The 18,295-nt window shown below is 52.5% G+C and overlaps 1 protein-coding gene across 1 annotated transcript in view; it reads left to right on the forward strand.

The window, feature by feature from the left end:
- Window positions 1–11,286: 11,286 nt before the first annotated feature.
- Window positions 11,287–18,295, forward strand: part of Kcnn3 (potassium calcium-activated channel subfamily N member 3) — a 144,402-nt gene continuing 137,393 nt past the window's right edge. The window contains 2 exon segments of the mRNA XM_051157555.1: window positions 11,287–11,869; window positions 11,871–12,647. Of these exon segments, the coding sequence (XP_051013512.1) occupies window positions 11,690–11,869; window positions 11,871–12,647 (957 nt within the window). The 5' untranslated portion in view covers window positions 11,287–11,689.

An 18,295-nucleotide genomic window follows, 5' to 3' on the forward strand; every position in this document is an offset into this window, starting at 1 on the left:
TTGATCAGCTGAGCTTCCTGGGTTGGCTCTCTGGGCAGCCTGACTCTCTCCGTGGATGCGGGGAGGTCCATGGCCAGCCTGGTTCCATGTTGTTGGGTGAGTCTGAAGAGCGCCCTCTGGTGCATGTTTCTGGAAATAGCTACAATAGACACCTGGTATTGGACGCTGGGAGCTGCTGGCTTCGGGTTTGTCCTGGTTTCTTTTCTTGCTCTTTACCTCCCGCACCCTCTATTCCCTCCTTGGCTCGAATGAAAAAGGAAAGATGCAACAAACCACTGGCCTTCCTTGCTCTAGGGGGCTCGCATTTGCCAGTTCTTGGGGGCCTCCAGGCTTAATCACTAGGTTTGTGGAAGGAAGAGAGCAGTGCACTAAGAGGATTAGCGCTCAGCAGGCTGCCCAGGAGTTCCTAGAATGGGGCTACAAGATTGAGGGAGCAGCAATTTGTCATAAAAATGGCCCTGGGAACACAGTTTCAGAAACAATCAGAGTAGGCAAGCTTTCCTAATGATAGGAAAAAACCTCCTCAGCTAGAATAATGGCTTTTACTAGGCACTTGTTCTCTCTGAGACGTGAGCTTTACCTATCCCCACTGTGATGTGCGAATCAGATGGGAAGGAGTCTGGATTTGGACTCAGTATTGAATCTGGGTCAGGTTCCTAGGCCTGGGTACCAGTGTTGCTGTCAGTGGGGACAATCAGAATGACTTCACACAGAGAGGTACTGGCAAATGGTTCCATTAGAAAAGTCTTGGGTCCCTCCAATCTCTTTGCACATGTTTTGTTTTGTTTTTTAATTCATATGCACATGTGCACATGTATAAATCTTGTTCCTACTCCTGCCTCTATCTGTCCCTCTTAGGGATCCCTAGTCTGTTCACTGTCTGTTTCCAGGAGTGATCGGGGGGGGGGGGGCATGTGGTAAACACGCAAAGCTGGCTTTGTCTCTCTCTTCATCTGTGCTGAGTCATTTCTCACAGACTCTTGAGAGAGAGACACAGAGACAAGCTTGGCTTCCAGAAGGCCACCCCGGAGTTCGCGCACGGTGATTTTTTAGGGGCAGCATGCTTTCCTCCATGCCCTCTAGAAGGTTCTGTGTCGGGGTTCTGAAAGATGCAGCTGCTGGGGTCACTGGATGGGATGCTTAACCTGGGACTTGAGTCTGTGTCAAGGTCTTGGTGCTCTGGTCCGAAGAGTAGGTGGCAGCCGTATGGCTTCATGGTAGAGGACAACCTCTCATCCTAGGGCGGGGGACAGAGCAGAGCAACGACGTCCAGGTGTCCTAGAGAAGGTGTTCAGAACAGTGGTGCGCTCTGGTCTCATGATAGTGACAAGATTATAGGTGACAGTTCTTCGTTATACAGTGGGGGCCCAGTAAAGGGAATAAATATCCTCTGTGTCCATGGCTAGGAGAGAGTGGCTGGCAGTAGTGACAGTGACCTGATTTTTTTGGGTGTATAAATGAGGGGTCATGTGGGGACTTGGGGTCATTCTGCCCACACGGTGGCACAGTGGTCAGGAATCCAGCCAGGAAACACACTTGGACCCACGGCAAGTGTTCTGTATAAGTAAAAGGGCCACGAAAAGTCTTTCCATAAACCCCTGCTCTGTCCCTAACTCCCAGCTTCTCAGCCCTCTCCTCTCCCCAGTGCCCTGGGGAGCAACCCTGGCCAGAGTGATTTAAGTGTCTGATTTGACAGGGAGCCTGTTTAGACACTTATTGCTGTCCTAATTCCGGCTAAACCGACATTGGTTTTGTCAAGTCTCCCGACACAAGTCAAGCTTGTTGCTTCCAACCTCAGGTGATTTCCATCTTGTCACTTCCACAGTCTAATCCTTCCTCAGGCTCTCTGCTGGCCAGGCCCTCCTGTGAAGCATCTGGGCTGCCTCCTAGGCTTGGCAATTAGAGACCTGGTCTCCAGCAGGGAGGACGGTTTTGGATTATTGCTGAGGAGGGAGAGCGCAGCTGCGTGTCCATAGCAACCCTCTGGTTTTCACCTTTACCGGGAGTGAAGAGAGACAAGGGATGGTGCTGCCTGGGCCGCAGCTCAGCAAAGCACCGAATCTGGGGCCTTGGTCCTGGTGTGGTCCTGGGTACAGTGAGGGGAGGCAGGGCTTCTCTCCTGTGGTAATATGTGGAGCTGAGGATCTGGCTGTGATGATAAGGGTGACAGGACAGGGTAGGAGATGGTGAGGTGGGGGTGGGGTGCTTCAAATAGGTCCAACTGAAACTGAGAAAGGAATGGGCAAAGAGACCTGGGGTACCCAGTCTGTCCGGAAGGTGAGTGAGCTCATGAAGTTGCCTTTCAGTAAGTAAGAGTGGGCCTGAGGCAGTTCTGTGCACCTGTCCAGCCTTGCCACTCAGAGGCCCAGTCTTGACTTTACAGGGTATCGGGGCTTATGCCTTTTTTTTTTTTTTTTCTTCAAGACAAGGTTTCTCTGTGTAGCCTTAGCTGCCCTGGACTCACTTTGTAGACCAGGCTGGCCTCGAACTCACAGCGATCCGCCTGCCTCTTCCTCCCGAGTGCTGGGGCTTATGCCTTTTCTATCATGCGTCAGGAAACTCCAGAGAATCTTAAAAGATAGGAGCTACCTTTGTGCTAGTTGAGGTCAACATGGTCTACACAGCAAGTTTCTAGCCAGCTAGGGCTACACAGTGAGACCCTCTCTCTCTCCCCTGCCCCCAAAAGAAATGCCCCGTGTGTGTGTGTGTGTGTGTGTGTGTGTGTGTGTGTGTGTGTGTGTTTGTGTGTGTCCCAAGCTGTCTTGAGTGCAAGACTATATACCACCAGCAGAGGGCACCTCCACAGGTTCTGCCTTAAGTAGGTGAGCAGGGCAAATCGGGGCCAGTAGAGTCTAACCTTAGACTTGTATCTGGTGTAGGCCTCCAGGACCTTTCCTCCTTGGCTGACAGGTTTGATGTGGTGGACTCAGCCAGAAGCCCAGGTAGGCCCCACAGTTGTTTCTTATTCTCCCTGCAGGAGAGTTGCTCCCTCGGGCTCAGAACACACATGCCCTGCCCTCTTTTCCTGTCAGAGTCTTGTCACCCGGGCTCTGGCTATTACCTCGGATGGTATTGGGGCCTGTTTTGTGTCTATGAAACTGTTAGAGACCTTCTTCTTTAATCATTTTGGGGTAGGGGCCAAGAAGCCAATTTATCTACTATATTTAAATAAGAGCTGCTCTGTGGCAGGCACTGTTGGAGGTGCTGCAAATGCCGCAGATATGGATGCTGCCCAGGTGCAGGAGCCCCTCTCTCGGTGGAAGTCTTCCCTGTCTATAAGACAGCCAGGCTGGCAGGTGGAGGCCTCTCTCCATGATTTGGCCTCAAGAAGACACCATTTTGCATAGTTCCAGGCTCTGGGACGAAGCACTGTCTATTGAGGAGTCTACATGGGCCTCCGTCAGCCATGAGTCCTTGTGTTTCCCCAGTCCAGATGGGTGTCCCTGTTTACAGAGTGAGTGTGCTACCACTGGGGACCCAGCAGAGGAGTGTGGTGACAGAATCTTGGCGCTCTGTGTCTGTCTCCCCTGCCTCTTTGCTAGACACATTTCTTTTCCCGTCACAGTGTCAGCACCTTCCGTTTGACCTTGACCCCTCGGACAAGCGCTCCCATCTGCAATGACTCATCCACCCAGAACAGTTAAGTCCTCATACCAAGGCCCCAAAGAAGGGCTCATGAGAAGCGTTTGCTAATGTATCGTGGCTTTCACAGCCAGCTGTGGAAGCAGACGTGAAGGGTCGCATCCCAGCCCACGGCTCCTCCCTGTGCACGGCCCAGATGCCTCCGTCCTGTCTTTTCACCAGGGAGGGACCAGCTGGCCGTTCACAGCCAAGGGCAGACTCACTGTTTCCCCCAGGGAGGGCTTCTTCAAGCCTCTCCTGTCATCAGAGCAGCTTCTGTGAGGACCTGGGGCAGAAGTGACAAACATAGGGCCACCTTCTCTAGAAGAGGAACGAAAGAAACCAATGGCAGGGCAGAATCCACAGGATGTGACTGTTTTGGTTCATGGTTTGGCCTTTTGCCTCTTCTGTGATAAAGAGCTAGTTGCTCGGTGTCACTGAAACTTGACTTTGTTTTTCCAGCTGTGGAATGGGCCTGCTGACCTGACTCCTGGCTGTCAGCACCATGGATGCACAGGACAAATCCCAGTAAGTGCTCCAGGTGTGGCCAGGGCATAGATCTTCTTTGTCCCCACTACAGTGATACCCTAACCAACATTTTTTTTCTTTCTTTCTTTTTTTTTCCTTCAGCAAAGCAGGGTCCTGTGTGATTTCTTAGCATGCAGAGGTTAGATGGCTAGGAGATGTCAGTGTGTTCCCTGACGGCCAGAGGAAGGCGCTGTAGTGATACCTTACTCTTTAGGCAGTAGATAGGATACAGTGAAGTTTTGACACATCTTACCCCAGAGTCTGAACATAGAGGACCTTAGAGAAAAGAACCATCATAGGAGACCTATATTTATCAACTGGCATCCCTGGGGGCAGAGGGTACAGGCCAGGGAGAAAGACCCCAGAATCAAAGTGCTCCAAACTCTCGCTCACGAATAAACGCACCCACCCACCCACTCACTCACTCACTCATTCGGCACACCCTTTGCATTCAGGGCAAATTGTTGTCGTGATGTGTGGGCATGCGCGTGTGTGTTTGTGTATGTGCGTGTGTTTGTGTGCTCATGTGTGTATGTGTTCATTGCATGTGTTGTGCAGTTTGTACCTAGGCTCCTGTCTTCGAGGAATTTATGGCACAAATTAAAAGCAGAAGAGAAAAGGAATGCGCATTGACAAAGCCAAGACAAGAACATGGTGAAAGCATCTCCAGAGAGAGCGAATGAGATTAGGAGGGGAGTCAGAAGTGAGGGAGGGTGTCCAAGAGGAGCCTGAGGAGGTCCCCTGCTCCTAACAGGCTGAGGAGGTCCCCTGCTCCTAACAGGCTGAGGAGGTCCCCTGCTCCTGGCAGGCTGAGGAGGTCCCCTGCTCCTAACAGGCTGAGGAGGTCCCCTGCTCCTAACAGGCTGAGGAGGTCCCCTGCTCCTGGCAGGCTGAGGAGGTCCCCTGCTCCTAACAGGCTGAGGAAGTCCCCTGCTCCTGACAGGCTGAGGAGGTCCCCTGCTCCTAACAGGCTGAGGAGGTCCCCTGCTCCTAACAGGCTGAGGAGGTCCCCTGCTCCTGACAGGCTGAGGAGGTCCCCTGCTCCTGACAGGCTGAGGAGGTCCCCTGCTCCTGACAGGCTGAGGAGGTCCCCTGCTCCTGACAGGCTGAGGAGGTCCCCTGTTCCTGACAGGCTGAGGAGGTCCCCTGCTCCTGACAGGCTGAGGAGGTCCCCTGCTCCTGACAGGCTGAGGAGGTCCCCTGCTCCTGACAGGCTGAGGAGGTCCCCTGCTCCTGACAGGCTGAGGAGGTCCCCTGCTCCTGACAGGCTGAGGAGGTCCCCTGCTCCTGACAGGCTGAGGAGGTCCCCTGCTCCTGACAGGCTGAGGAGGTCCCCTGCTCCTGACAGGCTGAGGAGGTCCCTTGCTCCTGACTGCCCAGTGCAGCTGGACATGGGGCAAGCTAAGGCAGGAAAGCATCTAAAGCTGTAGGGTGAGTTCCATAGCTAACTGGTGACCTTGAGAGAGAGTCACAGTCTTGCAGACCTTTCTACTCTTAGTTTATGGGGGTGGGAGCCACAGGCCGAAACCTGTGTTTCTAGGGTTTCCAGGAGGCTCAATTGGAGTAATTTATGTGGGAACTATATGGGGTTATGCAAATACAGTTGTTTTGATGATTATGGCCCCAATTCATCTCATAAAAAAAACCTCTTAAATTTGAATACAACCCTAACCGGAACTGGGTAGACCAATGAGCTAGTTCTTCAGTCCTGAGCTGTCCCTAATCCAACCATCTGAGAAATGTACAGTTCATCCTCCGACATTCTCCCTAGATGCCTAAGGAGATCCTCCAAGCCTCTGCCTTTTCTAGATAGCCCGATAGCCCATTATTATTTGTCGGTGTATTTATCATCCACCTACCCATCTGTCCATTTAACTTTTAATAAATACATGCATGATCTGATTCCCCCGCTTGGTGCTGCCAATGCAGCAGCAAGTTAGAGCACTTTGCTCTCGAGGGAAAGGGATGTGCATATACCACAGGCTGCTACTTCTTTTCAGTCAGTTCTGCGTATAGGCAGTTCCGTCTGTAGGTGGACAGTATGGACTTTTAGAGCTGGGACACCCCGGAAGCACCTTTTCTGCCACACCTGGTTTGCCACACGGGGAAATGCCTGTTTGTTAGGGAAGGTGCTGGGACTTCCTCTTCCCCTCCAGGTGATGTCACCCTGACTCTAGTCACCCTCTATCAGGACTCTGCTTCGTGACATGGCGTGACTCCAGTGAAAGTGAGGTTCAGGATGGAGGTGGTGAAGAGTGAGTCCGGAGAGAGGGTGGAACAGACTGAAAGCATGCCTGTATGTGCCTGTAGTGGAGCTGGCTTGGCCCGTGGCCACCCTTCCTGAGTCTGCAGACTATTCTCACCCACTCTCCAGGACTCCTTGTGGTAAGACACTTTACTACACCCCGGCCTCTCATCTTTGCAGCCAGAAGAGGCCCAATGGGCCATCCTTTTGCTTTAGGGCAGTGTAAAGACTCGATGGCTCCAGTTCTACCACCTCCATGAAGCCTCTTTAAAATTTAATTTTATGTGTATAGGTGTTTTGCTTGCATTTCTGTGTACCAATTACATGCAGTTCCTATGGAGGCCAGAAGAGGGCATTGGAACAAAGGAACTGGAATTATGGCTGGTTGTGAGCTGCCATGTGGTTGCTGGGAATCAAACCTGGGCCCTCTGGAAGAGCAGCCCGTGCTCGTAGCCACTGAGACATCTCTTCAGCTGCCAGGAAGCTTCTCTCTTAAAAATATTTTATTTGGGTCTGGAGAGATGGCACAGAGGTTAAGGGCCCTGACTGTTCTTCCAGAGGTCCTGAGTTTAATTCCCAGCAACCACATGGTGGCTCACAACCACCTACAATGAGATCTGATGCCCTCTTCTGGCCTGCAGGTGTAAATGCAGGCAGAGCGTTGTATATATAATAAATAAATCTTTAAAATATTTTGTTTATTGGGTTTATTGATTTTACTTTTTTGTGGTAGCATTTCACCTGTGTTTTTGTGCATGTGCCATGTGCTTAGTGCACATAGAGGTCAGGAGAGGGCATCAGATCTCTTGAGATTGGAGTTACAGATATTTGTGAATCACTGTGTGAGTGCTGGGACTCAAAACCCATGTCCTCTACAAAAGCAATAAGTGCTCTTAGCCTCCAGTTCCACAAAGCCTCTTTTGACTGTCCTCTGCTCCTAATGAACTCCAGTTTCTTGGCTACTAATTGGGATTTGCATCGTTGCTGTCTGTTACCCCATGACTTTGCTCTAGAGAGAAAACATAAGCTCCCAAGGGCTGCCCATGTGGATCATATGGTCATGGTTAACAAAAGTCTGTGTAAAAGTGAGTTTTGGAATTGGACAGACCTAGCTAGCTACACCACTAATTGCTGCTTAGTATCCATGAGCAAGTCTTAAAAACTCATGTAATGCTTCAATTGACTCACGATGCTCCCGGCTCATGGGTTGTTGTGTGTAGACATGGGTTGTGGGCTCAGGGAAGGCACTGGGAGCTTCTTACACTTGGACAGTAGCAGGAGTGGAAAGTCACTGGGTGCAGTGCATCTCGGGCCCGATGGAAAGGCTGTTGCTCTCAGCCTCTGTGGATGCACAGAGCCTGGCTGGTTCACTGGTCTGCACACACTGTAAGGTTACAAAGCTGTTGCCTGCACTACCTTAGGGCTAAGGAAATGAAGGTGTGTGAACGTTATCTACTGACCCAGGCCTTCTCAGAAAGCCAGCCTTGTGCTTTGTGACAGGAGCCAGAGTCTCTGGAAGTGAAAAGAGCCTGGCCTGGAGCTGAGGCTGGACCAGGAGGGAGCCATTTGCTGGTGGATATCTCCCAGCCAGTAAAAACTTAGTAGCCCTTGGCAGGGAGAAACAAGCCATGAATAACATGTTCATTCATTCTGTGGCGTGAAACACTCCCACCACAAGTGATTTCAAACTGCCAGTATGACACTGGTGAGCTGGAGTTGTGAAGGCCTGTCACAGTGGGCTTTTAAAAACCAGTTCTGCCTGGTGTGGTGGCACATACCTTTGATCCCAATACTTGGGAGGCAGAGGCATGTGGATCTCTGAGTTTTAAGCCAGCTTGATGTACATATCCAGACAGAGGACAGCCAGGGCTACATAGAGAGACCCTGTCTAAACCAACTAACCAATCAACCAACCAACCAACCAACCAACCAACCAACCAACCAATCATCTAACCATCCATCTGTCCAACAATCCATCCATCCATCCATCCAACCAACCGTCCAATCATCCATCCATCCAACGATTTATCTATCTATCCGCCCATCCAACCATCCATCTATCCATCCATCCATTCATCTAACCATCCATCCATCCATTCAACCATCCACTCATCCATCCATCCAACCATTCATCCATCCATGCATTCAACCATCCACTCATCCATCCATCCATTCATCCATCCATCCACCCACCCATCCATCCATCCATCCATCCATCCACCCACCCACCCAACCAACCAATCAGTACTGCCCAGCTCCAGCATACTGTGAAGGGGGAAGGACACTCTGTATGGTGATGGAAGATAGTTTGAGCGTCGGGTGGGACAGGACCCTTATAGTGGCTCATAGGAGCCAGGATCCTAATTTCTTCTATTTTACAGAGCAGGAACCTGAGGACCAGAAGGGCATCTTGTTTGTGCCAAAGGACCATCCACGGCAGTCAGGACTCCAGCGTGGGGAGTGTGCTCCAGATTTTTAGCACACCTCATTCATCTTTTCTCAGGACAGAATTGCTGGACCCAGGGGTGGGAGCTTCTCCTGAGGCATCAGTCTCAAGTTCAGAGCACTCCCAGATGAGCCTCTGGGCTTTGGCTGTACAGCAGCCCTACCCATGATGGTAGCATACCTGATCATATTTGACTGTTTTTGTCACAGTTAGGAATAACTGGCCCAGGAGCCTGGAGAGATGGCTCAGCGGTTAAGAGCACTGACTGCTCTTCCAGAGGTCTTGAGTTCAATTCCCAGCAACCACATGGTGGCTCACAACCATCTATAGTGTGATCTGATGCCTTCTTCTGGCCTGCAGGTGTACATGCAGGCAGAGCACAGTATACATAATAATAAACAAATAAAACTTAAAAAAAAAAAAAAACAAACCCAACTGGTCCAGAAAGGTTAGTGGAGGCAAAAGGCAACCTGTGGGGTATAGTGGGCAAAGAATTTCCAGCCACGGAAATTAATTTTTCACAGTACATAATCTATATCTGTCATGAAACCCCAGTACTAGCAGCACACTTTTGCTCCTAACAGCGTATTACTAATAATTTCTTAATGTTCATTAAACCTAATCATGTGATCCAGAGTCTTGAGTCAGACTCTGTTTGGGGATTGGAGAGGGTGGGAAATCAAGGAGGCAGGTGGGAACAGGGACTGGGCAGGCTGGACATGCCGGAAGGTAAGGTAGGGTGCTGGAGGCCTGGCTGATCACAGAAAAATACATGCGACCCTAGGCTTGCACCTGAGCCCTGATGCTGTGATGTGTGTGTGTGTGTGTGTGTGTGTGTGTGTGTGTGTGTGTGTACAAATTGCTCCATCATCATTGATAGCAATCTTGATACTGATAGCAAGAGTGATTGTCGTTTTCAGTTAGCTTGGGGCGTGGCTTATAGAGCAAGTAGTTCAACTCACCGACTTCAGGGCTGACAACAGCCTGTAGAGGTACACAGAGGGTCTCCTGTGCTGTTCTGTAACTTGGGTATTTGCTGCTCCTACTCAGGAAAAATGCTTTGGAAGCCCACAGAGTGTGCAAGAGCCAGTGCATGTGCTATGCTCACACCTGTGCACACGCATGCCCACACATATGCATCTGCATGTGTGTTCCTAGATCTCCTACCATTTCCATATTCATCTAGGGAAGACACTGGACAGAGGCCCGAGGACAGTGGGGAATCAGGAAGTTGACAGGAAGATGCCCCCCCCCCCCACTTAAGACCCCAGGTGTGCCTAGAGGAATCCCACAGCACTTTTTCCCCCACTGATCGCTAAGGCTGTCACAGTTCAAAATGGAAATAAATTCATCTCTGGCCTTGTCCCTGTGGAGCCTCTTCTGCACACAGTGGGAGCCGAATAAATACTTTATGAGGAGGGGTCTGAACCAGGGAAGCCAGCAGCTGTTTCCAGCTTTGACTCTCAGACACCCATGAGGCAGAGGAGACATGGTGCTACTGGAATCGCCAGTCAGTCTTCCTTCCAGACCATGGGGTGACTCCAGGCCCAGCTGTTCCGGAAGAGGCTGAGTCCAGGTTACTTCACACATCCTGCTTTGGGGAAGTTGGCTCTTCCTTGACAGATTCTCCTTGGCACTTTCCCACTGCTCATGTGAATATTATTTACTGAACAACCACCGTGTGCTGAGCATCAGAGGGGGGCGGGGGAACCATCCGGGGCAGCGGCCTCAGACTGATCTCCCGTTCAAATCTTAGTGCCTTTGATTACAAACTGGGTGACAAGAGCTATATTTCTTATCTCTGTGTGAGTGGGCTTCTTTTCCTTCTTTTATGTCTTTTTTAGAATGGTGACGTCATTTCATAAGGTTGATGCGAGGGCTGGAAATAACAGAGGCTCCTGCACACAGCGCAGGTGCTCAGACAGTGGTAGGTGAGCCTCACCCTGTAGGGAGGAGTGGGTCCCTTCCGCTTCTGGCGGGTCTCACTCAACGTCTCCGAGTGCTAATTTTTTTCTTGTAAAATGGGAGCACAGTCCCCACTCTCTTGGGCTTTGAGGAAGGTGTACCTGGAATCCTATGTGTGAGACAACCTGCACAGGCACTGGCCATTAATCAACGGTTGTCCTCCGTTCTCGGGTTCCCCAGCATGGTGAGAGCTTCCCCTTTAGGATGCTCTCTGTCCCTTCTTCCCACCAAACCAGTGCCAGCGTCGAGCGCGGTTCGCTGTGGGTATCATGACCCTGGCAAAACCTCCCAATACGAACGAGGGCAGCTGCTCGGCTCGGGGGAGGGGTGTGGGGGTGTGGAGGGGTTAGGGGTGGTGGTGGTCTTGGAGCAAAAACTACAGTTCCCAGCCCTCGTTGCGCTGCCACCCGGCGGGGAGCGAAGGATGGCAGGCCCCTTCTTGGAGGCGGAGCCTGGGAGGGAGGCGGAGCTAGGAGGGGTTGGAGAGTTAAGCCAAGCCAATGAAACCGCTGGCTAATAAGTGGGCTTGGCTTGCCGTATAACAGTGTCAGGAGGAGGAGAGCGAAGCTATTGAGCCAGCGAGGAGTGAAGCTGAGTCTGCCTCATACACTCCTAGAGGACCGCCTCCAGAATAGAGTTCTTTTCTCCCCGTCCTCCTTTTCCCAGCTCCTCTCCTGGCCTTTCTACCCGCCCAATACCATGCACACTCGGGTGGCAGCCTCAGAGAACTGAAGCAAACCAAAGAGAGAGAGAGAGAGAGAACTGGAGCCAAGACACTTCTGGTGGGGAACCTTGAATGCCTGGCTTTCTTTGAGGTCGTCTTTGGAACGAGGGTGGCTTTGGGGTGGAGGGTCGTGCTGCAGGGAACCCAGCCAGGTCCCAAGATGGACACTTCTGGGCACTTCCATGACTCGGGGGTGGGGGACCTGGATGAAGACCCCAAGTGTCCCTGTCCATCCTCTGGAGATGAGCAACAGCAGCAACAGCAACCGCCACCACCCCCAGCGCCACCAGCAGTCCCCCAACAGCCTCCGGGACCCTTGCTGCAGCCTCAGCCTCCGCAGCTTCAGCAGCAGCAGCAGCAGCTTTCAGCAGCAGCAGCAGCAACAGCAGCAGCAGCCGCAGCAGCAGCAGCAGCAGCAGCAGGCTCCACTGCATCCCCTGCCTCAGCTTGCCCAACTCCAGAGCCAGCTTGTCCATCCTGGTCTGTTGCACTCCTCTCCCACGGCTTTCAGGGCTCCCACTTCGGCCAACTCCACCGCCGTCCTCCACCCTTCCTCCAGGCAAGGCAGCCAGCTCAATCTCAATGACCACTTGCTTGGCCATTCTCCAAGTTCCACAGCCACAAGTGGGCCTGGTGGAGGCAGCCGGCACCGGCAGGCCAGCCCCCTGGTGCACCGGCGGGACAGCAATCCCTTCACGGAGATAGCTATGAGCTCCTGCAAATACAGCGGTGGGGTCATGAAGCCCCTCAGCCGCCTCAGCGCCTCTCGGAGAAACCTTATCGAGGCGGAGCCTGAGGGCCAAGCCCTCCAGCTCTTCAGTCCCAGCAACCCCCCCGAGATTATCATCTCCTCCAGAGAAGATAACCATGCCCACCAGACTCTGCTCCATCACCCCAACGCTACCCACAACCACCAGCACGCCGGCACCACTGCTGGCAGCACCACCTTCCCCAAAGCCAACAAGAGGAAAAACCAAAACATTGGCTATAAGCTGGGACACAGGAGGGCCCTGTTTGAAAAGAGAAAGCGACTGAGTGACTATGCTCTGATTTTTGGGATGTTTGGAATTGTTGTAATGGTGATAGAGACCGAACTGTCTTGGGGTTTGTACTCAAAGGTAGGGGCTGTGGTTTCTCTTTATACCTTCAACAAAAGGAGTATGGGGAGAGAGAGAGGGAGAGAGAGAGAGAGAGAGAGAGAGAGAGAGAGAGAGAGAGAGAGAGAGAGAGAGAGAGAGAGGTGTGTTTGCTTAGTTACATGGAATACCCTAACTTCCCATGGTTTTCTTCCCTTGGTCCTGTGAAAATTCCTTCTTTGCTTCCCTTTGTGGGGACAGCCCCATACACTGGGTCTAATTTGCAGACTCTGCTGTGTTAGGGAGGATTAAAGAATCCCTTCTGAGAAATAGCTTTTTTTTTTCTCTCCAGGCTCACTCGTTCTAAAGCATAACCCAGCAGCTTAACGCACCAATTAATTACACTCTGCCTTGATGTGTTTGCCCGTTCCTGCTACTTCCCTCCTCTCCCCCTTCCCTGCTCCACTCCATTTTCCCCAGGATAAAAAAGAAATAAATGTCTGGTTGGGGGCGGGGATCCTGAGCCTCCTCCCCCACCCCTTCCCAAGTTTCTCTTACCAGAGAGACTCCAGGGCTAGAGATGCTCCCGGAGTCTCTCCCAAGGGCATCGGGTTAAAAATATAGGTGGAGGAAACCAGCAGGCCCTTCCCTCAGGAAAGAGGACTCAGAATAAACCTGCCGCCGCCTTGTAAACATGCCCTGATAAAAATGGCTACAGGTGTTACCCGGGTAGAGCAGATGGGCACCGCCTTGGCATTACACGGGGAGCGCCTCTCCTTAGGATGGGATGGCCGGGCTTCCCCAGCGGGCCGCGGGACTCTGCAGCCCAGCTCAGCCCTGGTGCTGCCCTTCCACTCCAACTCCTTCTCCTTGGGATAAATAAAGATGAGTGTACTCGTGAGTGTACGCTGCACGGAGAGCAGCAGCCACAAGGCACTGTCTCATGTGTGTGTGTGTGTGTGTGTGTGTGTGTGTGTGTGTGTGTGTGTGTGTTTCCATTGCTCTAGCCTTTTAGTCTGAGGAGAGGGCCTCCTTCCCAGAGGAAAGGAGGTTGAGGGAGGTGGGTTTTTGTCAGTGCTGCATTTGCCATGAAGCTGCTGGTTGGAAGGCTCGGGAGATGTAGGGGATTGTTGGAGAAGTGGCTTCTCTTCCCCCCCCCCCCCCGCCTGCTGTACCCCGTGGCCCCAGTTTGTCGGCGTTTGCATTTATCTGTATGAGTGTCTCTGTGTGCTTGTGTGAGTGCCTGCTTGCAGTGTGGGTTTTTCTGTGTTTATTTGTCATTTTGGACAAGGGCTGGCTGGGCTGGCTGGCGGGTAGCTGGGAGGGGCTCAGCTGTTGGAGGTTTCAAATAGAGCCTGTTTCAGTCAGGGCACAGCTGCTGGAGAATGTCACATTCCTTGTTGAGATCCAGTCACAAAAACCTGGGAGGTGCTGATCAGATTTCCCCCTATTCCCAGAGTCTCTCTTTACCCCCCCCCCCCAACAACCCCCCCCAGCATGGGGAGTGCTCCTTGTCAGGCAACCTGCAGGGACAGAACCCAGACTTCCCAGGAGAGTCCTCCAGGGACCTGCTGCTTTGCAGGGATGTCCAAGCTAGAGCACTTGGAAGCCGCCTTAGTCTAAATAGCTTGTGGATGAACAGACCTCTCTGTGAGCTGAGTGGGGTTTCCCCTGGAAGCCCAGCTCACTTAGTCATTCCCTGTAATGAGAGCCTGGGAGGCTGCAGGTCCCACTGCTCCCCGTATTCTTAGAGCTGCCTCTCTCACTACTGCGTGCTCTGCTTGGGAGATGGGCTGCCGACCCCCACTCCCCCCACCCTGGGGAATCAGGAGCCCTTGGTAGGGGGGAAACCCATGGAAGCCCACATCCTGGAGATGCGGGGTGGCACTAGCATCTTCTTCTTAGTGTTCCCCGTGACGGCTCTTAATGAAACGGCTCTTCTAGGAGTCAGGGGCTGTGACTAGCTCTGAGTGTGGGATCCATGGTCATTTGTCTGAGTGTGTTGCGGGGGGGGGGGGCTGCACCAGGCCGGGATGGCCACTGTTCTCTGATGGGGAGCACTCATGGGAAGGGGCTTTCCCAGGAAGAAAGGCTGTCAGTGTTGGCAGGGTGAGATCCCCCTGAGGTGCACGCTTTTCCCTACTCCTAAGCCATTGATTCTCTGATGGTGGTGGCACTGGGGGACGGTGGCTAAGAAGCTCCTGGTTGCCTCAGTTGGTGAGGTGGCCACTTTCTGTGTACTTTTGGGATGGGGTTGGAAGAACAAACTGTTGAGTGAGGCAAATGTCCTTATTTGCCATGGAGGCAAAAACAGGATCACATTGGCATCGAAGCCGAGCCCCATCTCTGCCGGTTCCAGCTGTGTGATTTTTGGATAAGCCACAGCACACGCGAAGCTGTTTCTGGCTTCCAGGTGGGGAGACTGAGTCAGGTGAGCTCAAGGCCCTCCGTGGTGCCTGCTCATGAAGAGGGGTTTGTAGTGAGTGAGGAGGAAGATGCCTTTTTCCTCTGTAACTTAACACTGGCTCTGGAACTAAATGGAAAGTAAGACTTGGGAATGGAAGAGAAAAGTTCCGCCAAGAATCTGGGTCTGGTTGGAGACCATCTTTAAACACAAGGCTGGGGAGAGGTGTCAGCTCCCCAGCCTTGGGGCACAGGGGTGGGGGGGTGGGGGAGGGATGGGCTCTGTGAGAGAAGAGCCCAGAGACACTCGGGGATGGACGAGTGACATTCTTTTGCTGGAGATCTTGTGTGCCTCCTTGACTTTGTTGATGCTTCTGGAAGCCAGGTGACTCTACACCTACCATGGCAGTTTCTACTCAAAGGCCCCAGTGAGGGACCCTGTACCTTAGCCAACCCTGAAGTTCTCTGCTTTATCTCAGGAGCTTGTGCTTGCACCTTTCCTGACCACCTACCATTGGCCTGCATCTGCTGTAGGGAGAGTAATTAACCACTCGAGCCCAGGTGTCTGGGAGAAAAGCCATGTGGCCCCGGTACCCTGAGCAGGCTCAACATTGTTGCAAATTAAAGCCAGTGCGAGGAGGTTGAGAAAGCGGAGCAAAGAGCTTCCCACCTTCCACCCTCACAGGCTGTAGGCGATGATGCTGGAAGGAAGTTCTGCTGAGAACGGGCAGGTGGAAGCCTGCGGGGCTGGGGAGGGTGTGCTGCCTGTGAGGGAGGGGATGGGGGGGGGCAAAGGTACTAGGCTGTCTCTGAACTGAATGGGGGCTCTAGTTTCTTCCTCCCTCCCTCCCTCCCTCCCTCCCTCCCCCCCTCCCTCCCTCTCTTCTCCTGTTCCTCCTGTTCTTCTTTCTTCTCCTCCTCATCCTCCCCCACCTTCATCTTCTTTAGTAGGTGGGTGTCCTCTCTGGGAACTTAAGACAACAGGACAGGGCTGCATCTAGAGACCCTGTTTGGAAGTCTTGGTGGTCCGTCTCTAGCAATCAGACCCCCTCTAAACTGTTAGAGTCTGATGGGATTAGGGCAGTGAGGACTTGGGGGTTCTGGAGCTGGTTTGGTCTAGCCTTGAGCTGTCAGTAATTCTCTGCTAGGTCCAGAAGAGTTAGGGGTAGCCTGGCCTGCTCTCTCCTCCTCCACACCCTGACAGGACCTCAGGCGGCAGACTGCGGCTGCTTCCTCAGGAAGCCTGGGTGTGCTGGGCAGTGGAGTGGCTGCAGCGTCCATGGATTTTGTACGTCTCCAATAGCTCCCCCTACTCCTGGCCCAGAGATCCCTCCGAGCTTTGCCACTGCCTGGCTTGTCCCCCCTGTCTGTCTAGCCAGACGTCTTGTCCGTCTGCCTCTTTCTGATATTCCTTCCTGGCCTGTTGCTAGGGTGACGCAGTCACAGATCAGGGAGTCCCTGTTTGCCTCCTTGGGTGGCTCCTTTTCACTTTCTGTAACTTTTTCAGACCACCCAGCGGGCTGCCACCCGAGGGAGCTAGTTCTACTGAGCGCAATCTTCAGAGAATGGTGGCCTCCAGGTCAGGGCCGATTTGTTGCCTGCTCCTTTGCTGACCTCACAGATACCAGGGAAGTCCCTCTAGCCTTCGTTTGGAACGACTGATAGTATTCTAGGCTTTGTTTTCAGTCCTTGTAGGGTGGGAGGTGGTAGCCACAGCTTCTCCTGTAGGTAAGCACGTCTCTAGCACCCCTTGGCATATCCTCTGCCTTCCTGGGAAAGGAGGTCCTAGCTGCACAGGGACAGAGCCTTGCTGGGCTTCATAGGACGAAGGGCCCTGCCTGTCCCTTTTGGGCCCACGTACTGCTTGAAGTTAGGTGATTGGTTGGTGGAGCAGGTGTTTCTGGAAGATGTTGGGAGCACTGGTAACTGTGATTTCAGGCCTGCTGGGGAGGTAGAAATAGGGCAGGCCCTTCTGTGGACCCACTGCATGATGCTCTCCCAGGATGTGAAGGCAAGAGTCTCCATAAACAAAGCGCTGTGGCTGCAGGACCCTGAAAGGCAGGAGCCAAGGGACCCAGGTCTACATCTTATGGACACAGGGTATACTGATGGTGCCAGCCCAGGGGAGGACAAGTGGATCTGACAGCGTGAGACAGCCACAGCCCTACCCCCTGCCACCCATGGTGACTGTTTATTTATATTCTTTGTGGACAGTGAGCAAATGAGCCAAATCTTTGTAACCTATAGGGTTACCGCTAACTTGTCATATGCTTTCTTTTGCATGTCACTCCACTATTTATAACTATCCTGGGGACAGACTCGGCAATGCTTCCAGACATCCCTTCCCCACAGGCAGTGCTCATGGGTGTTGGGCACTGGGACAATGGCTGGACATTTGTCTCCTGAATAAGCTAATTAGAAAGCTACTCCATGGCCTTTTAGTCCCTTCTTTAGCTTCCAGGAAGGAAGATGTATGAGGCCATATCCTCAAAGGATCCTCTTTGGAAAAAAAAAAATAGGTAGAGAAAACCAGAACAAAATTGGAGTAACCTGTATTGTGACTCAGGCTCTGATGCAAATGTAAAACCAGAGCAGAGAGCTTTGGTTCTGTGCCCCTTATTTATGAAGCACATGGGGTGTGGAGTGGGTGGAGTGTATGTGTGTGTGTGTGTGTGTGTGTGTGTGTGTGTGTGTGTGTGTCGAGCGTGTGTTCTGAGGGGAGGCCGTATTGATACAATATCCCATTTCTTTGCTCAGTGACAGGCCCACTGGAACATTCGTTGGTAGTTGTTTTTCTCTCAAAACCCCAAAGGGAGGGGGAGAGAGAGAGAGAAAGAAAGGAGAAAGCCACCAATTCCTCTTTAAATAGTGAGGGTGGGTGATTCTAAGACTGCGCTGCTGCTCTCGGGAGCCAATGGGGAGGAAAGTCCGGAGGAGGCTGATGGGTTTTCAAGGCCCCCTCCTCTAGTCACTCCCCACCACCCCCAGGTGCTCGGGAGGTAGGGAAGAAGCTGGGGGGGGGGCAGGGACCACACTGTTTCATCTTCCTGCCCCACTCTGCTCCTGCGTGAGTGACAGGTGAGGGAAGGCGAGGGCCTTTTTCTTAAGTACTGGGTGACTTTATACCCAAGAGTCCCAGAAATAGGTGGTGCTGGAGGCATCCTTTGCAGATGAAACCACACTGCCAGTGGGTGTGGTGCAGAGATGAAAACCCTGCCCTTTTGACTCCAGATTTCTGTGCCTGCTGCTGGGGGCAGTTGCTTGTCTTTCCTGTGTGTTTCCATGCA

Source organism: Acomys russatus, chromosome 15 (assembly GCF_903995435.1).
Source record: "Acomys russatus chromosome 15, mAcoRus1.1, whole genome shotgun sequence".
NCBI classification, from domain to species: Eukaryota; Metazoa; Chordata; class Mammalia; order Rodentia; family Muridae; genus Acomys; species Acomys russatus.